We start from the raw sequence: 21587 nt of genomic DNA, 5'->3' as shown, positions 1-21587 counted from the left end.
GCTCGAGTATGTTCAAAAACCCCGTCTCAACACTTATACTTCAGAAGCAAGCACGCTAGTTTGTTAAGGTTTTTTTTTTAAATGGAAGCTATATGTTGTCCTACGGTAATGGTGAGGAAACCGGCTTGCCTTAGACTCAAAAACATGACGGCGTGTGTCAGGCACAGGAGGCTGATTACTTATTTGCCTATTAATTAACAAATGATCATAATACAGATACATAATACTGTATGATAAAATGCCACATCAGTTAGAATTTTTATTGTTGTATCTTGAACCATTATTATTATAACTTAATTAATGAATCCTTACAACAAGTTTAGTTTATATTTCATAACTTGAGCATTAGTAGTGTAAGTATAAGTTGGATATTTTCTTTTTGATTGTTCTACTTTTGGGTATAAGTATACTCTATACTTTTTCCCTTTGTCTTGAGCAACATTCATCCAGTTTTTTCCGTGTCTTGAAACATAAGTGATAAATAAATATAATACCCCTACAAAGTCTCTTAACTACGATAAACTTTAGCTGTAATATATTCAACATTCCGCCGCAAACGGTTTAATGGAAATACGTAGGTCACATAGTAATTGCTTGCATTGGCTACTTCGAATTCCTTTGGAGCGTAGGACAGGCACTACTAATCTTTTAACCTTAATAGCCTGTCTGTAATAGCCTGATAGAGATCTTATTATATTAAACATGTAAAACGCGTTATAGAAATCCAAAGCCCGGATCATAAAGTAATTGTATAGACTAATGCTCAGCCGTTGACTTGTCGTAGCTTTTAAGGTAACTGTAGGAGCTAGTGTTTATTGCGTAAAAGAAAGAAAATCTGATTGGTGGGACACCATCGAAAGGAAGACTTCAGGGTTGATCGCACCGCAACAGCACTTTTGCCGAGTTAGGAACCTTAATGTTAATTATTTGCTATTTTTATTATTTCTCTTTTTGTGAATAATTATGTATTGACAGTTTATATTCGCGGATGCTTGGCGGACCCAAAATCCCCTCGTGAGGCAACGGGCTACTCGATTGGTTAGAACTGCGCCGTCTTAAGTTCTCATGTCATTTTCACACATGTATATCATTTCTATAACATAATGCTATAAATATTTCATTGTCCTTGTCACTTGAGTGATATTAAAGCTCCTCTTAAATAAAATATATATTTTTATAATAAAATAAACTTAAAAAGCTTTTTATTTCTTGCAATATAAAGTAATTTTAATTTATTTATAATTAGTAGAAGCAAATCAATTACACTAAATTCACTAAACGTCGTCCAACCCGATTGTATATACACCCACAACATTTTAAAATTGGTACACAGATCTGATTGTACATTATATTATAAGACCACAGTTTGGTCTTGTATCATTTAGGCAAACCATTTATAATATCTTTGCCCTTATATCAGTGAAATGTTGTGTAGCACTGTTGAACAATCTTCAGATTCAAAAACGAAATCAAAGTCCAGTACATTTTTGACGTACGGAAGACAGTAATGGCACTTAGTTTCCATATCGCCATTTACCAAGAAACCACCAATGAGATCGTCCTTAATAAATTAAAACCTCCAATTAATTCCCGCAAACGAATTGCATGCATTTAAATTTGTGTAAAACATACTATGAAAACGCACTCGACTCTTGAAACATAATTAACCAACAAGCAAGTGAAAACGTTTATAACGGCAAACCATTTGATTACTCATTTAATTACGAGAATCGCCAATTATAGCTTATTATATAGTCATGTATAGCTTAATCCAGAGCTAGAGGAGTGTTGGCCTATTGGATTCAGCGTGCGACTCTCATCTCTAAGGTCGTAGGTTCGATCCCAGGCTGTGCACCAATGAACTTTCTATGTGCGCATTTAACATTCACTCGAACGCTGAACGTGACAAAATCGGCTTGCCTGAGACCCCAATTTTTCGATGGTATGTGTCAGAAGGCTACACTTGCCTATTAGATTGACAAATTATCATGAATGAGATATGAAAATCGGTGTACATCGCTGTAATCGGTGGACTGTAATAAGAGCGCCTCTATTATTACAGGCCCAGACCCAAACTCTGGACAGGAATCGATGGAAACAGAAGATTGTAGAATCACTTTTTTTTTCTTTTTTAAATCCAAAAGCTCTGTAAGAAATCAAACAGTTTATTAGATTTATCGTCACCTGTCATGTGCGAGCGGCCTAAGTCTGGTAGGAATTTATTCCTGTCCCAAGTTATTTCCCCGTCCCTTGACCCAGATGCGCGCCCTTTAAACTGTGATTAAATGCGACAAAACACAGATGTGAAAAATTTCTTAATATTGTTCACATACATGTAAATGTATAAATGATTAAAGACACCGGCGACTAGTTATTACTCCAGGTTTGGAACTCCTTCGAAGGCAGAAAGGAGTTTTTTAACCTTTGTAACTGGAGTAAAATCACTGAACTTCAAAGCAACTACAATATAATTTAAGTAATAGGAGACAAATGGGTGATGATGAGTGGCTCATGAACAGTCACATTGTCAATACACAAAGCTCGTAAATGCGTTGCCGGGATTTTATGAATTGGTATGTTCTTTTTTTGAACGAATTGCTTCGGAAATACTTCAGCGGGCAGCTGGTTCCACATAGTGGCAGTGCGGCAAAAACTGCCTCAAGAAACAGCTTGTGACAGGACAGACGTGCAGGTGATATGGATTCTTTTTATTTACTTTTAAATACTCCTGGAACATTCTGTGTTCGGGGTGGGTTATTAACTGGGACAACGGAGCTTTTTTGTTTTCTGTTAGGATGGGCATGATGGTGCATGTTACCGATGGCTGATAATAAATAGTACAAACATCCAGTACAACCAGTGTGTCACAGATTTTTTCTTCTACTATTATTGGTAGAAAGCATCTCTTTCTCTTCAGCCGGTTGGTCATGTCTGAACGTCATTGTAAGCAAGGACTAGGCGGACAATCTGTTTCACAGGTTTCTATTCAGCGCCTTTCTTATTACAGTTTTGATGATGATGAGTCTTTCACTTGATCGGCCACCTGATCTTTTGTTTTACCATGAGCAGTTTTTCAACATCTAAAAAGGTTTTGCGCGATGTAGAATACATAGATCTTAATAAGTAAACCCCAAATTAACTTGAAACAAACGCAAATCTACTTTGCTATTATTATCAAAGTACGCCTTCAAATTTATATTAATTAAATTTTTAAAGGAGCCGAATTTGGTATTTAAAATATGAACTTGACTTATCCAGCTAAATTTTCCTGACTGAGGAATGAGAGTTATATTTTATGACGATTTTATTGTTATCACAATGGCGTCGTTATACCATTAATAATACTTGTATTTGTTGAAACAATAAAGAGAAGCAATTAATCAATTTGTTTTAATTGTTGGATGAAACGTTTACGAAATTTTATTTATTTATTTAATTTACACTTCGTTACACCACTAAATAAAAATAAAAATTAACATAATTAAATCAACTGGCGGCCTTATCGCTTACGAGCGCCAGGCAACCACTGTGAGTAAAGAAAAAAGGAATGTATTAAATAAGATAGGCAAGTAGTGCAAAAATACATGTTATTACGTACGTATTATTTTATCTGTTTTACATCTACACTAATATTATAAAGAGGGAAGATTTGTTTGCATTTAATAGGCTCTAAAACTACTGGATTTATTTGTAAAAACCGTTCACCAATAGAATGCTACATAATCGCTGACGAGCATAGCATAAGTAGTATTTTCAAAAACACAAGTGAGAAGAAATACTAATACAAAACCTTAAAACAAATACGCTGCGGAAACTGTTAACAACAGAGCAAAGTTTACTGTTTTATAGATGACTAAATCTACGAAAACATGTTTAACTATTACATGTTTTGTCTTCTGTTAAAATAGCTTTTACACATTGAGAAAAATACTTTTTGAACGTAATAAAGCTATGTATTATTTTTTTTAACTTATAGTTATTTACATAATTCTAAATTTTAAATTTTTTTAATTTTTTTCCCGACGTTTCGTGTATTTTTCAGAGTGCGTGGTCACGGTGACTGAAGACGAAAGGTGTTAAATGTCAAAAGTATCACAGTTGCAGAGAAAGTTGTATTATCTGTATTTATTGCCCCGGAGTTGGTATCGACTAAAAGAGTTTTTGCAAAAATACATAGCTTTAATCCGTTCAAAAAGTGTTTTTCTTAATATAACATGTTTAATAAAATAAACTTAGTCTATATCAGACTACGCCCGGGGCATCGAATACCGGTCAGAGCGGAAATTATAATTAAATTTATATCTTATACTCCGACGATGCTGGTTTAGACATGACGGGTACCTTGAAATTTCATACGTCGGAGGCGATAGGTAGGTTTTGTTTTCGCACACTTTGGCTCCTTAGGCAGAAAGCCTTGAGCGACCCTTGAGGGCCATTTACAAAGGCTTGTACGGACTAAAACAATTACAACGTTAGGTCTAAGGTCGCTTAATATTTCATAACCAAATTGTCGTTGTAAAACGGAAGGCACATATTGTAATGAGCATTCCAATTTAAAAAAAAAACTGTTCAAATTGTAATTAAATGGAATTCTTCACTAGATGCTATTTACTTTATTCGCATTACACATTTAAAATAGACGTACAAAGTAATTAAAGATGAATTATCAACATATATATATAACAACAACATAAATAGAACAATTAATGTTAAATATATTTGTATAATAATAATAAATATCATTAATTTATGTACGGCCGGCGAATCTTTTAACGATTCGATAAACAAAGATGTGACAAATCAAATTACTGATCATAATGCTTATCTCTAACGACTAACTGTAACTCTTAATATATATGAAATGTTTTGATAAAAAAAGGAAAACATTGCCAGATTGACATTTAAATTTACCGCGAATTAATGTTGTTTAATTCGGTAATTTTATAAATCGAATACAATATTATAAATGTACATCTGTATAAATATAGTTGATAGCAACATTTGTGCTACAACAAAAATGGATGGTAGTCGTCTATTCTCTCTTATTTAATTAAATAAATGCCAAAGATATGGAAGCATTCAAGAGCATATTGCGAAATATAACAGTGCAATCGTAACTCTTAATTTTAATTGTGGCAACACCTGGGCGTTGGCGTATAATATGACAGTTTTGTAGTCTATGAATAGTCCCAGTTCATTATAAAAGCATTCACTATTCTATTCATTCGGGTATTATGAAGGGTATGACACCGTAATTACGGCATCGGTTTCATTACAAAAACATTTTTATAACTTAAAATATTTGGCAAAATGTCAAAAAATATTTCTGCATAAATATTAAAGTATTCAGTCAAGTAATATTTGCATATAATATTTTATGTTCCAAACAACTTTGAGTAGAGTTGAAACCCGGTAAACAATATAATTTGAAATTTGAAACATTTAAATTGAATGGTTCTCAATACTTACCCTTACACCCTTATTTGATTTACTGTATTATGAAGTTAGTTTTGGGCCTTTCTATGTTTTGCTATGTATTTTTCATAAGGAGTTTATATTTACTTTTATGTTGTTGCAACTAAGTTATGTGGCACATACCATGTTTTAGGCTATATTTATTTAAAAGGCCGGCAACGCACTTGCGAGTAATGTAGGGTTATAAGTGGTGATATCACTTAACATCAGATGAGCCTCCGATCCGTTTGTATGTATATATTATGAAAAAAAACCCTTATAAATCTAAATCTGTCGTAATGACTTATAACCCCAACCCCAAGAAGGTACAAAGGGCGTCCACAGTGAGGCTCTATCGCATTCGTTATTCGGCCCACTTTTCCTCATCTGCAACTGTACGACGCCAGGTTTGCTTGGGACGGCGACTCTTCCGCTTTCCTTGCGGGTTCCAGTCAATCGCCTGCTTGGGGATATGATTGGAATCTGCTGTAGATCGATTAGAATCGGGGGTTTTTTCTTGGGCTAGTAGATACCCAGAATACGGCGAAGACAGCGGTGGACGAAGACTTGGAGTCGGTGCGAGATGTCTCTAGTGACCATATTAGTGCATTAGTTTGACGTACTTGAGTTAAAATGACTAATTTTATTAAAAAATGGATATTATATACATTTGTATATAATATACAGATTTTATACGGATTTATTTATATACATTTATATGTATAATATGCAGAGTCATATTGAGTCGCTTTTCTTGTTGAATAAAGATATTGAAGACGTCGCTGTAAGAAATCATGTCTATTGAATTGTTCGACATAATCCATTTTGCTTTTACGTGAATATACAGTTGTTTCTGTTTATTTCGAGCTCCGGGAATGTTCTCGAACAATTCGATAAAGTTATAAGTAATGTCGAAACAGGAAAACGTTTCCTCTTTCAATCTTATAAAAGACTAATGGGCATACTCAGATTCGTCCCTTAAATTATAAGAATTGTGACTGTTGCTTGATGTATCAAGATGAAATGGCAAATTGGCAAGGTAGTTTATAGTTCGACGGATTCTACGGTTTGGACGTCTTACAAGACAAGTTTGAAGTATATTAGGCTATTTGCCAAAAATAAGGCCAGTTTAAAGAAAACTAAGCAATTATTATATTATATATAGTCGCAAGCCGTAGCTTGTTATAGATTAAGATCTTCAGATCTTAATAAACGACTTTGAGTCCCGTTTAAAGGGTTCAAAAGATAAAATAAATCTTTGAATCCTAGAATTGTTTTGGTTTTGATGATAGTTTAATTCATTTCGTGAATAATAATAATTTTATATACTATGTTAATTATGTTTATGCTTAAGAACTTCTAACTTTTATTAGTTACATTAACGTTTACAGTTGTTACGCAGTAATGTTTTCTTGTTATCCCGATACGCATAAAAAATTATTTCATTTGCATTCAGACAAGATAGACAAGATAAGACTTCCAAGAAGAGTGTTGAGTGACGTCGCTCTACCTTTATCGTCTATTATATAAAGTTCGATTTGATATAAACATATTCTATATATCGGTTTTATAGAATTTTAATGGGTGCTATATAATAAATAGTAAAATTTGTACGATTCGTTATATATAGCTTTGATTTTCAAGCGTCGTCGAAAACTCACAGAATCAGGTCAACAAGGATTTTGTGAGCTGGTTTTTCACATTTCTAAAACTGAAATACGCGGTTTATATATATAGAATTTATATGATATATGTTGTATATTCAATAAAATCATGGTTGTTACGAAATAATTGGACCTTTTGGACTTGTGTAGACTTACATTTTTTTGTATGAGCACACGAAGCCAGAAAGGCGTTCATTAAAAGTTTATTTTAGCCACTTGTTATAAACTTAGTTATAAATATAAAAATGTGATTATTATAACAATGCATCAATGTGGGTTTTGGGAACCCTTTTACGTTAATGTTAATCTACACATATATTATTTTTTAACTATATACAAAGCGCATGAATGCATAAGTGAGTGGGTGGATGTGAGTGTCATGACTGTGTATGTAGTGTATAAATGTGTCATATCAGCTCTCAGTATCATCTCCGACTGTCCGTAAGGTGGTTTTTTAATTATGGGCTGTGAGCGTGTGAGAAGTTAGTCCTTCTGTCTGACTGACGACAAAATCTCAATTTTTTATTAAGATACAGCCTACGATCAAATACTTTATACACTAAAAATCATGCATTAAATCTCGCAACTTACGGCTACCGTTTTTTAGAAATGTAAATTTAATTCAATTGTATTAGAGATGTTCTCAACTCTAATACGAAATTCGTTAATCGTTTTTAAGGTATCTAAATGTAATTTGCAGTGTGGTATATCATGAAATTATAGTTAGATAATATAACTAGTCCATAAAAACTTTTCTTTTTTTGCAACTTTTTAATTATTTTGAATTTGGAACACGTATATTATTTTGAAAACTTCTTTAGATTTTGCGCCATTTCACATACGTTTTAGTGTTCATTATAGAATTACAATATGGAGTGATCGCCTTGCACAAAGTGGGTATGGAACCGTCGGTCATATTTCAGATACCTCAAAATCATGGTATTGTATATGTTGGTACTATCAACAGATACAGATGCAACATGTCGTCTGTCAAAGAACAGAAAACATCGGGGCGGTTAAAACTACAAAAGCTGTTAAAGCCAGAATTCGTCGAAACGTCGTTCGTCGACTCCCGCTACTCTGTCGCGTAATAAAACGTGACCTTAAGCTCAGTGCGTATCGTCGATATACAGGACATGCCCTAAATCAATCTTTACAATTAAAGAGAGTTGATTGATCAAAACGTCTTCTGTCGCGATACGCAGAGTGAAAAGGACAGAAATATCCTCTTTACCAAAAATGTGGACATAGCCTGCTCTAACCACACGGCGACATTAAGTCTCTTAAAAATATTTGGAGCAAGCTGTGGTGAAATATCCCTTGGAAACAGTGCCTAAAATAGATTCGTGGCCAAACAGAATAAAAGCCAAAGGTGGCCATTTCGAATAGTTTTTTTTTTCTTTTTTGCTGAGACTTTAATAAATATGTAGGTATCAATTTTAATTGCTTCATTAAACAAATGCACTTGGTATACATATTTACAACATAATACGCCTAAATAAAATGTTATAACAAAGGAAAGATACAACCTTATTTATTCTGGTATACTGTATGTTCATATTGCGATGTAGTTCTCTCAATATATGATGCTAATCTCTCAAACTTAGGCACGGTAAACCCAGCATTGAAGTAGGATTAGGCATATTTCCGTTTCATCCGGCCTAGAGAAGCAATGAATGCAATATTATACAAAATAATAAATGGATTTTTAATCGAATGACTTTTGATGAAAATTTCTTCATTTACGATAATCGAAAGCACTCATCGCAATGGCTGAACCCAGCAAAACCAACCAAATTGGGCCCCAAGCTAAATTTTACCCCGAAAAAGTTAAGCGTCTGGTGGACTAGTGCCGGGGTACTAATGACTTTCCTAAATTTACCCAGGGTGTTACGGCTGATATCTATTGTCAGTATCTGCAAACCATGATGGAAAAGCTAGCTGCTAAACAACCAAGGCTGATCAATCGCTCTAGGCCACTGCTGCTTCACGAAAACGCAAGGCATAATAATAATAATAAAGGCACTTTAATTTCCAATCATGACAAAAAGATAATATACAGCTTAGATTTTTTACATTTTATACATTACTTTATTTATCTTGTTATCCTAAATCTTAGCTAAATCCAGTACCGTAGATCGAAACCTCTTCGCGGGTAAAATCCTCCAGGTTTTTCCAACTGACTCTGTTTACCTTTTATCTGTGTATCTTGCTATATGCCCCCATTGCCACTTCTGCTTCATGGCATATTGTGCACTGCATAATAGACTGCTACCAAATTTGAGGAGCTTCAATAGGAACGATGAAGACATACACCGTACTCCCCGAACCTTGCTCCAACAGATTACCATTTTTTCCTCGAAATTCTCGTTTGAATTTGGATAACTAAAACATTCAACTTTAATGGGACATTCGAAACCGCCTTCCAATGTCTTATTCATTCCCGTCCGAATGCTTTTTCTTAAAGTGTTCAATGAACTACCTATAAGATTGCAAATACTTATTAATTAAATATATTCTATTTAACAAAAAAACTTCTTATTGTTCCTCCCATACAAATTTCATGCGTAAGGATATAACGCATACAGAAATAATTAATATAATTTACATAGTTAAAATTGACTTTGATGGCTGTTATCAAATTACCATAAGACACTGATACTATGCAAATCGATGTTGACCATTCCCAAGCGTCTTGTTTAATTACAAGTTCCTTAGTCAAGATTGCCAATCATCATCTATATAAGCTCTTAAGGGGATTTATTATCACAATGAGTTACAGTTATGAAAATAAATTTGAAGGTTATTAAAAGTTGTTGTGGACACGTTTATCTAAGTGTTCGTTTGTGAAAGTTTTTAGTATTGAACCAAGATTAGAAATTGTAACAGTTTCCTTGAAAATTTTAGTGATCTGAGTTCCAGTGATAATGGAGAAGCTTTATATGGTCACTGGAATATTCAAGGCAGTCTGTTATAAGAGTGATAGAAAAACGACCCCGAGACTTAACCAAGCCAAGAAAGAAAATCTTATAAAAGATTTTTTTAAGAACTATCGGCTGTTTTTCTAACGCTTTTCTTAATAATTTTTCTAACTACTACTATATACTATACTATACTAACTAACTAACTAACGATCCATGCATCTAACATTTTACATATATATATATATATATATATATATAAGTAGGTATAAATTGTTAACTGTAGTTTATGTTTGAATGTGAATTCCATTTTTGGCTTTTGTCTATTATGTAATTATTTAGATATTGTATATTATACAATAACTATAGCTATAGAGATATATGCTTCCTTGTGATATTAATCTGTTGTTTTTCGAAATTTGTATTTGTCTATTTTAGAGACTTATACGTAGAATGTTAGAAAATGTGATGCAATCTGATATAATTGTAATAACGAAGCAAAAAAAGATATATACGGACCTTTCATCAATTTTTTCGTAGAGGTTTATAAATTTATAAATCTAAAAATTACCGATGTGATTTGATACAATGTGATTCAATTAATGAAATGATTTCATGTCTTAAGATGAGAATTTTATATTTTACTCGTTTAAAGCATCTATATATTATATTATTTATATTATAGTATTGTTAAAGGTCGGCTGTTACAATTTGAGTTGTCGCTACGACTTATTCCTTCTACCAGCGCGTCTCTCGCCTTGAATTTTGCACACACTACTACACTTTTCTCTATTGTAACAGTCTGCATAAATATAAGTGTTTACGGGACATTATATAATCTAAGTTAAGTTCGTATTTATACTATTTCTCCACCATGTACAAATTACCCAAATGCTCCAAATAATGAATACAAAAGGAGCTTTCAAAGCTTTGTAAAGCTGGGCTAATAGAAAGTAGGTACGTTTATTATGTGTAGGAAAATCGCGTGATTTTGCTAATGTTTAGTAATGGCATGTTATTCATGTGATGCTATGCTATATATATATGCTCAACGAATATGTATCGCAATTCGCTGCCAGCGTTAAAGGTTTCAATTATCTAATTAGTATTATTACTATGTAGGTTAAGAAATTTATTGGGAATATATTATTTATGTTAACTATAAAATACCATAAAAACGTACAGGATATCCTGGCCACAATAACGAATAATAAATAAAAAAAATATTTGTCTTTTTTTAAGGTTTTGGTCGGAATTGACAGCATTCATGACACCCGACCTACACATGAAGTATATACCATGGAACGGGATATAGGCGTTTAAGCGAATATTACGTATATTATTTATATTTAAAAGACACGTTACGATTATTAATAGCCAAGTTGTCAGTCATTTTCCCAGACAATTTTATTTACTATTAAAAACCCACGCACAACGCACTACTGGCAAATTGACTTTGACAGATTGATAGCTTACAACCTGTGTCTATAATATTTTGTGGTGATGCCATTCTAATAAAACAAATGACATCACGATCTTATTATATAATCTCTGATATTAAAGGTGCTTACATATGAAATTGGCGAATTTCGTACTGGCCACTTTAATCACGATGTTCTCCTCTTTGGTAAGGAAATTGAAATTCAAATTTGTACAGCTATTTACTCATGTATTTGTGCTTCGATGACCGTCATTCATTTGTTTTTTTCTTCTGTTTTTCTTCTGTTTGCGTCACTCATTTTAGAAAATGGAAAACTTAAAGTATCGCATTATTTACGAGTACGAGTTCCGCCGTGGCACTAGTGCTGCGGAAACGACTCGAAGGGTGAATGATGTGTATGGTGGTCATGTTGCAAAAGAAAACACAGTTCGTTTTTGGTTCCTACGTTTTCGTTCTGGAAATTTCGACCTGCAGAACAAGCCCCGTGGACGGCCTGAGACCCAAGTTGATAATGAAGTATTGAAGGCTATTGTGGAAGCGGATCCATCGCTAACCACGTCCAAGTTAGCTGCAGGCTGCGGTGTTAGTGATAAAACTGTTTTAATTCACCTGAAGCAATTTGGGAAGATTAAAAAGCTAGAAAGGTCTCACGAATTGACTGAAGCAAACCGGAAAATGCGCGTCGACTGCTGCGTTACATTACTGAACCGGCACAATAATAAAGGTATTTTAAACAGAATCATTACCTGTGATGAAAAATGGGGTCTTTACGATAATTGGAAGCGCTCAGCGCAATGGTTGGATCCTGGCCAGCCAGCCAAATCCTGCCCCAAGCGAAAATTAACCCCAAAAAAGTTACTTGTGAGCGTTTGATGGACTAGTGCCGGTATTGTTCTTTGCAGAGTTCTTAAATCTGGCCAGACTATTACGGCTGATGTCTATTGTCAGCAATTGCAAACCATGATGGAAAAGCTAGAGGCTAAACAACCTAGGCTGGTCAATCGCTCCACGCCACTGCTACTTCACGACAACGCTAGACCACACACTGCACAACAGATGGCTACCAAATTAGAAGAGCTTCAATTGGAATGTCTAAGACATCCTCCGTACTCCCCGGACCTTGCTCCAACAGATTACCATTTTTTTTTCGAAATTTGGATAACTTCTTGCAAGGGAAAAAATTTAACTCTGATGGGACAGTCCAAATCGCCTTCACAGATTTTATTGATTCCCGTCCGACTGTTTTTTTTTTAGTAAAGGGATGAATGAACTACCTATGAGATGGCAAAAGTGCATAGAAAACAATGGTTCATACTTTGATTAATTAAATATATTATATTTAAAAATATTCGACTTTTTGTTCCTCCCATACAAAACGCCAATTTCATATGTAAGGACCTAATATAAAGATTTTAGCTTTTAGTTACTTTCGTCAGGACATCTTGGGTTTCTGTTATAAATCTTTTACAAGGTGGCGTTTCGCTGGAATCGCAATAAATCTTTAGTTATGTTATAAATATGTATGCGTATGAATGATAATTTCTTTAGTCACGCCATTTTGCAATTCAGCACTTCGCTCAAATAGACTGGAGCGATTGTCGTAATGATGTAAAAAGGTTTTTCTTGTTACGTCTTCGAGTCGTTTTCAAACTTCAAATGTATTAGGCTTTCAACTATTTTTATAATACTGTGGGTGGTTTTTCACTTACAACTTTTACTTGGTAATGTGTTATACAGCACACAACGCATAATTCAGGGCTCGCTTAAGTTTTTTATGGTTTCGTAAATTGTACGTTAGGTACACTCGGTACCCCAGAATCACTTGCGTTTGATGTAGACTGTATGATGTTTAGTCTGTATTATATATATATTTTTCTTCCTTCTAATTAATAGAAGGGATATATAAAAAGTACAGCAAAACAGTGTTGGTACTCGGTAACTCCTAGGGAGTAAATTAAGACTATTGTTAAAACATTAAGTCCACATAATAATACTTATTAGCCATTATTATTGTATAGGCTAAATTGTAATTCATGTCAAGTCACACGTTATTTTGTGAAATTTATTGCAGAAACAAAAAAAATATGTATAGAAAATGTGTGGGTTGAAAGGCGAATGGATGTTTATCAATTGAAAAAAATTGTTGTTCTGCACGTATCGATACGTTCTTTCGAAACGGAGAACGGAGAAATTATTTCCAGTTATCAGGCTGGTTCAACAAAATATGTGTGTTTCCAATCTCATTTTGTCAATATTTAGACCCCTTATTTATATGATGGCGCCACTATCAATGTTTTGTAAAACAACGTGTAACGGGCAATTGGTCGAACGATCGTACGATGTGTCACTCCATCCCCACTACAGAACCAATATAAAGCAGCGCGCGCGCACAATTCAGGCAGTCGTTCGTCGACCATTGCCCGGTGCACACGTTAGGTAATTACCGAATAGCCTTTGAAATCTTTACCTTTTGAATTAATTGACTGAATTAATTAACGTAATGAATTAAGAGACTGAAATTAGAATTGGAATAAATCAAGTGATTGGGAGAATTCTTTGTGTTTGTTATCTTAACAATGTCGGGGCCTGACGCTACATATAATTAAATCTGCCTAATTGCATTCTTTCAACTAAACTCTTCCATCTCTATCTGTTACCCAATGACGAAAAAATAAATTAATTAAAACAGTGCAATTAAAGTGGTTTATTTTTATTTATGGTCGGACAGACCTTTTTGGTTAAAATAAAAACTTGAAAGTCAATATATAAAGTATTCTTATTACAGTAACAAAATATTCTATAGTTATCCATCAACGTCAAACAGAAGATTTGTTTTCGAAGAGAGATGGATCGACCCGAAAATAATATTCGCTCAACGATTAACAAATTTTTCTTTGAGACAGATTTACGATATAATTTAGAGAGATTATTTAACCAGGTGTGATGGCATTGTTGGAAAATCAGCACAATACCTATAAATCGGTGTGTATGGGAAAGATGTTCACCTCATCTGTAATTATAACCATTGGGTAAACTGTCAAACGATGAACTCAGAGTCTGTCAATGTGTAAAAATAACTAAATACTAACTTAAGTGAACTTGTTACAGACAATTACCTACCACACAACCAATATCTTATTGTTTCTAAAGTCAGTCTTATTTAATGGGAGTTTTGAAATAAATATATTCAAGAGATTTTTAAAATATAATAATTCAAAAAACTTAACATAGTTACTACGTCCCACATCTCTTTTGAATTTTAACCACAGAACGCTATTAATTTCAGTGAAAAGTTTTTTCATTAAAATTTAACAGACATAATATCAGAATTTATTAGGCCGTTAAGGGTCACTTTATTAGTTATAAATGTTAATTTGGTTTTCATTATGACGTGTGATTCATTCACATGCGAATAAACAAAATAATGCAATTAAACATACACAGAAATATGGTATGAATAGAAGTTTTATCATCTGTTTGCCTTTAAAGTAAAAAATATAATAAAAACAGGCACAAAACTGTGTCTGCTCCATACAGTGGTTACGGCACCAAATTATCAAAGAAAAACTACTTGCATTTTTCTATTTTCATACTTAGCACCTGCACGTTTGATCACCATAAATTCTTGGCTTCATTTTGAAGGGCCTTTCACCGATAAAAGTTTTATTTTACCCAAAAACCTGACGACAAGTGGCAGACACCGAATCTGATCTTCACTTAATCTTCTTCTCCTTATAGTAAATGTTATATGGGAGAAAATAAATAAAATTATTGTATTGTCTTTTGTTTAAATAGCTTTCACACATTAAGAAAAACACTTTTTGAAAGGATTAAAGCCTGTGACCACGCACGCTGAAAAGCACGCGAAACGTCGGAAAATTTAGATTTATGTAAATAATTATAAGCTTTTAATAATTACTACATTAGCTTTAATCCGTTCAAAAAGTGTTTTTCTTAATAAAATTATTATTATTGTAGTGCCATCTCCTTTTGAAATTTGGCGGTCATCATCGCCACATATGGTGATTGATCAGAACAATGACTTGGTGTTGTGAATGCTGATCTGTCTTATTGTAAAAAAATAAAAATCATCATTCATTCTGAGGCTAAGACCCATATTGTACTGGATTATTATCTGAAGCGCACCAATACATCCACACACAATACACATATGCCGACAGCGAATTGTATCTTATTTCAGCCATAAAATGCGCAGAGGCGACGAAACTGGTTGATCGTGGTTGGTTGATCACAGAAGGCAAAAGATCATATGGCTGTTTATTAACCAGATGGACCGGTCTAGTGAAAGACTCATCGTTCTCAAAACTATACACAAAAGAGGCGCTGGACAGAAACCGGTGGAAACAGATGGGAACAGTCCGCTCCAGATCCTGACCACGACGCTCAGAGCTGGCTGTTGAATAGAGAGAAATTATCTGCTGTGCTTAACTGATATCGCCGCTGTATCTATAGACATAATATTTTCTACTAACGAGACACATAAACAGAAACACACAAAATATTATAATAATAAAAGCAGAAAATTAAAAAAAAATTCAAAACTGAATTCTGCTCCACAGCATAATGTGATCATTCTGCCAAAGACAGCTAGTTTTCAGTAAATAATAAAATAAGAGTAATGAATACTAAAACTACTGCAAGAAATACATATATTTTTACATACGCTCGCAAGTGGTAGCGGTCTATCAAAAATTCCCTAAAAAAACTTAGAAAATCGCAATAATGAAATTAACAACTAAACTAACTAAAAACTAATCATAGCGACTTTATTAAGCCAACAATAATAAACTTAACTTTGCACGTCAAATTTTGTGAAAATTAATAAAAGTTTGCACAATAACGCCGTGATTTCAATTTTCGCACCGCAAACCTAATACAAAGAAAACACAATTTCTGAATCATAATGGAAACTTGGGTAGGTATCAGACCAACCTCTGGGGTCAATGGAATGAGATATTTTACCTGAGAAATTGCCAAATTCATTTTTCGTTTACATTACGATATACAAATAGGTGTATACATGTAAGTATGGATGTGAATTTAATATTGTGTTATCTGATTTGAAGACATGTATATTGTAATTGGAAAAGGTATTTTGTTCAATACTTTTTAAGGCGATGTGTGGAAATTTTTGTTGAAATAGAAATAAATATTTTGATATAAAAATAGTAAATTAAGCAGGAGTCGTAACATGTGTTCGTTTTCTATTTCACAATAAGAAAAATCTTTTAACAAAATGTATTTTTATTCATGCTATAACATTACTTAAAAACTTCTAATCATTGTTTTATTTATTTACTTCGTAATCGTCCTCGCTTATTTACACCCCATATTATTTTATTATTTATTAACGATTTGTTAAGAGTATGTTGTGTAAGAAAACTTACATTATGGGTGTCATTGTGTCATTTTCACAGGTAGCTTTCTTTTTTAATGAGTCAGTCTAATTGTAGAGGTTTTGTGGATAGAAAAAAGTAGATGATATACCGCGTCGCTAAGTGGATGCGCTAATTACTCGAATAAGAGCCACTCCCACGCATTGCGTAAATTTTAATGACATTATGAAATTGATAAATGACAGAAGAGACGTTTTCTACTTTTTAGTATTTTTAGCAATGCTTAGGTCACGACACAAAGGCAAAGATCGGGTCGGGGATCCGATTTTTAACAAACGCATAAACGAGGACCTGCACAATTACAAGAAAGCACGACCTGAACTTTAACAGAGACAGGACCTGCCGATAACTTATTGAAGATTATCTTCCTAAATATGTCTTCGTCAAAAATTTGTTTGTTGGTATCAGCCGTTTAATTTCGATATAAGAGTCTACTCTTTAAAGGATTCTGCTTAGTTTGAACTAAGCGGAAGCACCAACTATTCCCTGTATCTATAGCAATCCAAATTGTTGATAGACAAGTTTCGTGACGTTTCGTGAACTCGTTCCTCGACTGAATCCGAATCGACTACAGAGTCAAAGGAAAGAGTGTCAAATATTACCACAATATTAATTGTCTTTAGGTTTCAAAGGCGTAAAGTTATGTTAAATTACTTTTAATAATAATAATGACCGTGGCGTCACTATTATTATCGATGGTTAAACTTTGACATTGATATTCTTAAATTATAATGACAATGGCAGCTGACACTGACGCCATAAGTCTAACATTAATAATAAAGACTATGACAATACTATTACTATAACTGTTAAATAATCGTTAATTTTGTAATCTAGTAATATTGGCTAATGTAATAAACCACAGAACAGTTTTTAATTAATTTGACATTGATGTTATTAAACTATAATGATATTAGACACCAGTGCTCCGACATATATAATATGATTAATATGATTAAACCCGTTTCTTATATCAATAACCTTTGCAAAGGTTAGAGCACTTAATAAGACTGTTACAAACAAATTTAATTTCGTAACTACGCAATAATTATATTTAAGATTATAAACATGAATAAAAAAGTCTCATATTACTAAAGAGTCCTATATAATGTCTTTTAATACTACGGCGTATGATATGAGTTTTTTATCGGCCATCTTTAACGCTTAACGTGTAATATGAAGTTCTTTTGTTCCTCACAAATAGGTCACCTTAATAATAAGCCCGTAAATAACACATATACAGCGTTATAAAGGTTTTAGTGTATTATGAGGTAGTATGAATATAATAAATTAAACAAGCACGTAATATCTAGTCTAATTTAATTTTTAAGCATATTACTATCATAGACTATTAGACAATTATTAGTCAGTGTTGTGTGATCGTTAAAATAATTACATAATTTTATATATACACCATTCAATCTTTGATATATTATTGACATCAACTAAGGTGCTAAATAAAAAACTGAAGTAGAAAACTTTTCCAATCTCATAATTCATTTTCTTTTCAGCTGCGGGAAATGTTTCTTCAACCGAGACGCTAAAGGTGAAACGAAATGGCAGTAAACAGCCCCAGCGGTTATCCTCCTATCTCCCCAAAACCCCTGACACCCAAGAGCCCACGGCATTTCATCTTTCCGCAGAAAAGCCCATCAATAACTTCGAGCACATCATCTTCAGGGTACTACACCCCTCAATCTGGCTGCAGTTACGATAAGCATGCTCCACCAAAAAGCCCTCTTGCCCACGGGCACAGAAGTCCCATGAGCCCGAGGCATTTCAACTTCAACCCCCCAAAGTCTCCATCCGAACACTCCAGCCCTTGCCATATCGACAGAGGCCTCCACTACACGACTTCATTGAAGCACCATCGGCGAGAGAAATCCAGGTCACCGAAACCTCCTCCCGTGCACATTCACACAAACCCTGGTTATGTATCACCAAACAGAACCAGGAAATTATACAGCTCAACTTCCACAGTGAGTTCTCCACGCATGGTGACATCACCCAGCATTATATCCAGCCATACTGATGATTCCACCGATGCTATGGCTGGTACCCCATCGGCGTTAATGCATGATGCTGACGACGAAGCAACGACAACATCATCAAGAGCTTGCCGCAAGTCAACGTCTGATTTAACGGATTTTACTGATGACACTCCGCAGACGAGGTCAACAAGCATCAGCAGACCATGCTCTCCTATGAGAAGGGGTTCTGTAAAAGGAGGTTTAGCATATCTAGCAAGTAGAAGAGGATCAAGGGATTCAACGGTATCAAATTGCGATTCAGTTGAAGATATAGGACCTTTGAATTTTCAAAATACGGTCCGTGGACGGCAGAGACGCACATCAAATTTCTTGGAACTGCCTGGTGAGTTAAATCTAAATATAGTAATTATATGATCGTAGAAGACAAATTAATATAACGTCCAGGCAGAATACAAAATACCATACGTATCATATCGACGTTCGTCGTTCCACAACTGGTCGTTTTCTAAGGTACTTTTTTCCGCACACCACCGCTATCCAGCTGCCCAGTGAAGTATTTCCGAACCACTTCGACTTAGGATCCTTCCAGAAAAGAGCGTCCCAATTCTTGAAAGGTGAGTGTCCATGGGCAGCGGTATCATTTAACATCGGGTAAGCTCCTGCCCGTCTGCCTCCTATTACTTAAAAAAATATACTATATAAATTTGCTTTAACAATGAAATCGATATATAACAAATGGTATGACGCATTGTATTCTTAATTGTATTGCATTAACTATCATATAATTGTATATTATTATGGATGAAGATTATATTGAATTAAAAAATAATTAAGAGATATTATATAAAATAAAAGTATAACGTAATAAATATGCCTCGACGTCAAGATATTAATGAGCAATCTGTTTCATTATGTATTATAATTTAATTATTTTAAGTGGTGTGTTAAAATAATATTCCGTAATATTAATCTCGTAAGCCGCCATTTTGTTGTTTTATAACGCCGCTTTGAAAGGTGTGGAATAATTAATTTTCGTGAGGTTTTAGTGGAGCCAAATTAATAAGACAAATTTCGTATACCATATGTTTCGCTGTTTTTCTCAATATTATATTTTATATTACAACATATCAAAGTAGTGTTGGCTTCAGCGTGCGACTCTAATCCCGGAGGACTAATGGACTTTCTATATGGCATGCCGTCGCAAAAAGTCGATGGCGTGTATTACCTATTAATAAAATAAATGATCACGAAAACGATACAGATATTTGAGGCCCCAGATGTAAAAAGCTGTAGTGTTTTTATATAACAGTAGTACATATAAAAATTACAGAAATAAACAGTTAAATTTTTTATTTTATAGTAATAAAAATCATAGATTCGTCGAAAAAGTTCCATCAGGTCCGTTCTACATGCGAAAATATTGATTGCGCACAGTATGCAAATCTATAGATGAACAGACACCTCTCGATGAGATTTTCATGCTAAATCAATAGGTTAACACTGATTCCATACGAATCGTAAAAATATGTCCCCATTGGTGCTCATTGATACAAAGTTTTTCAAAGTCGTAAAAGTCCTTGTTACGTTGGCATCTTTGAGCATCTAAAATATTTAACGATGTGGTTTGACCTTTTGGGATCAAATGTCGACTTTTACGTCTGAAACTTATGGAAACTTTCTTTGTATTTCTACAATAGTTCAACCCGGCAAAAAAGTATTATGACAATTTTCATAACATGCTTCGTATCACGGATGAAATATCTTACATCTCATATAAAATAAATCCTACGAAATTAAAAACATTTTTGAACTTTTTGTAATTTATTTATTTACACTTCGTAACACTGCAATATAAAAAAAATTAAACATAATTAAATCAAAAGGAGGGCAACTGGCGGCCTTATCGCTTACGAGCGATCTCTTCCAGGCAACTTAAGAAAGTAAAGAAAAAATAAAAATGTATTAAATTACATAAGATAGGCAAGTAGTGCAAAAATACATCTTATACACATTTATTGAGCCAAAACTAAACAGGAACAAAAAAAAACAAACTAAAAAGACACATAAATCACGATAATTTAAGATAAGTCTCACTTCAGTTAGTAGTTAGTAAGAAACTTAGGGATACGATGTGGACAGGTAATGTAACTAAACCTTTAACTAACACATAGGTCCCGTTTGTCAAATGACTAACTGACTGACACTATCTGATAAGAACCTGCGACATTTATCTATATTAAATGCATTTTGTTAACTTTTTACTAGAATACAGTATGACAATGTTTATTACGTTTCATAAAAATATTTATGTCATATGGGGGCACGGCAATGCGCCGACCAAGTCAAGTAAAAGGCATTTTCGACCCCTTATAACGTCATCCATAGGACTAGAAGCTTTCAGTTACCAACACGGTATATTTCAAATCACATTAAATTTGAACCATGAGTTTAAGTATTATAACTTGTCAAATTTTATTACTTCTGTCAGTCAGTGGACTGGCCGATAATCAAAACTCTAAGGCACTTCTAGAGCCTCTTATAGAAGCCTGAAATTTAGAATACAATTAGTGTTTAGTGTATAAATCAAGAAAAAACTATTCAACAAGAAAACACTTTTCAAACGGATGAAGTCACCGTGACCATGCCCGCTGTAAAGCACGCGAAACGTCGGAAAATTAAAATAATATATAAAATTTAAA

The 21587-nt window shown here is 33.8% G+C and overlaps 1 protein-coding gene across 1 annotated transcript in view; it reads left to right on the top strand.

The window, feature by feature from the left end:
- LOC123707113 overlaps positions 1-21587 on the top strand; it is a 55412-nt gene that overhangs the window by 6741 nt on the left and 27084 nt on the right. Inside the window, exon 2 of the mRNA XM_045656910.1 lies at positions 18409-19270. Within this exon, the coding sequence (XP_045512866.1) occupies positions 18454-19270 (817 nt within the window). The 5' untranslated portion in view covers positions 18409-18453. The remainder of the gene's footprint in view (positions 1-18408; positions 19271-21587) is intronic.

Source organism: Pieris brassicae, chromosome 3, assembly GCF_905147105.1.
Source record: "Pieris brassicae chromosome 3, ilPieBrab1.1, whole genome shotgun sequence".
In the NCBI taxonomy this organism is placed as follows: domain Eukaryota; kingdom Metazoa; phylum Arthropoda; class Insecta; order Lepidoptera; family Pieridae; genus Pieris; species Pieris brassicae.
The sequence above is the reverse complement of the archived record's forward strand: the minus strand, read 5'-3'. Positions and strand labels throughout refer to the sequence as shown.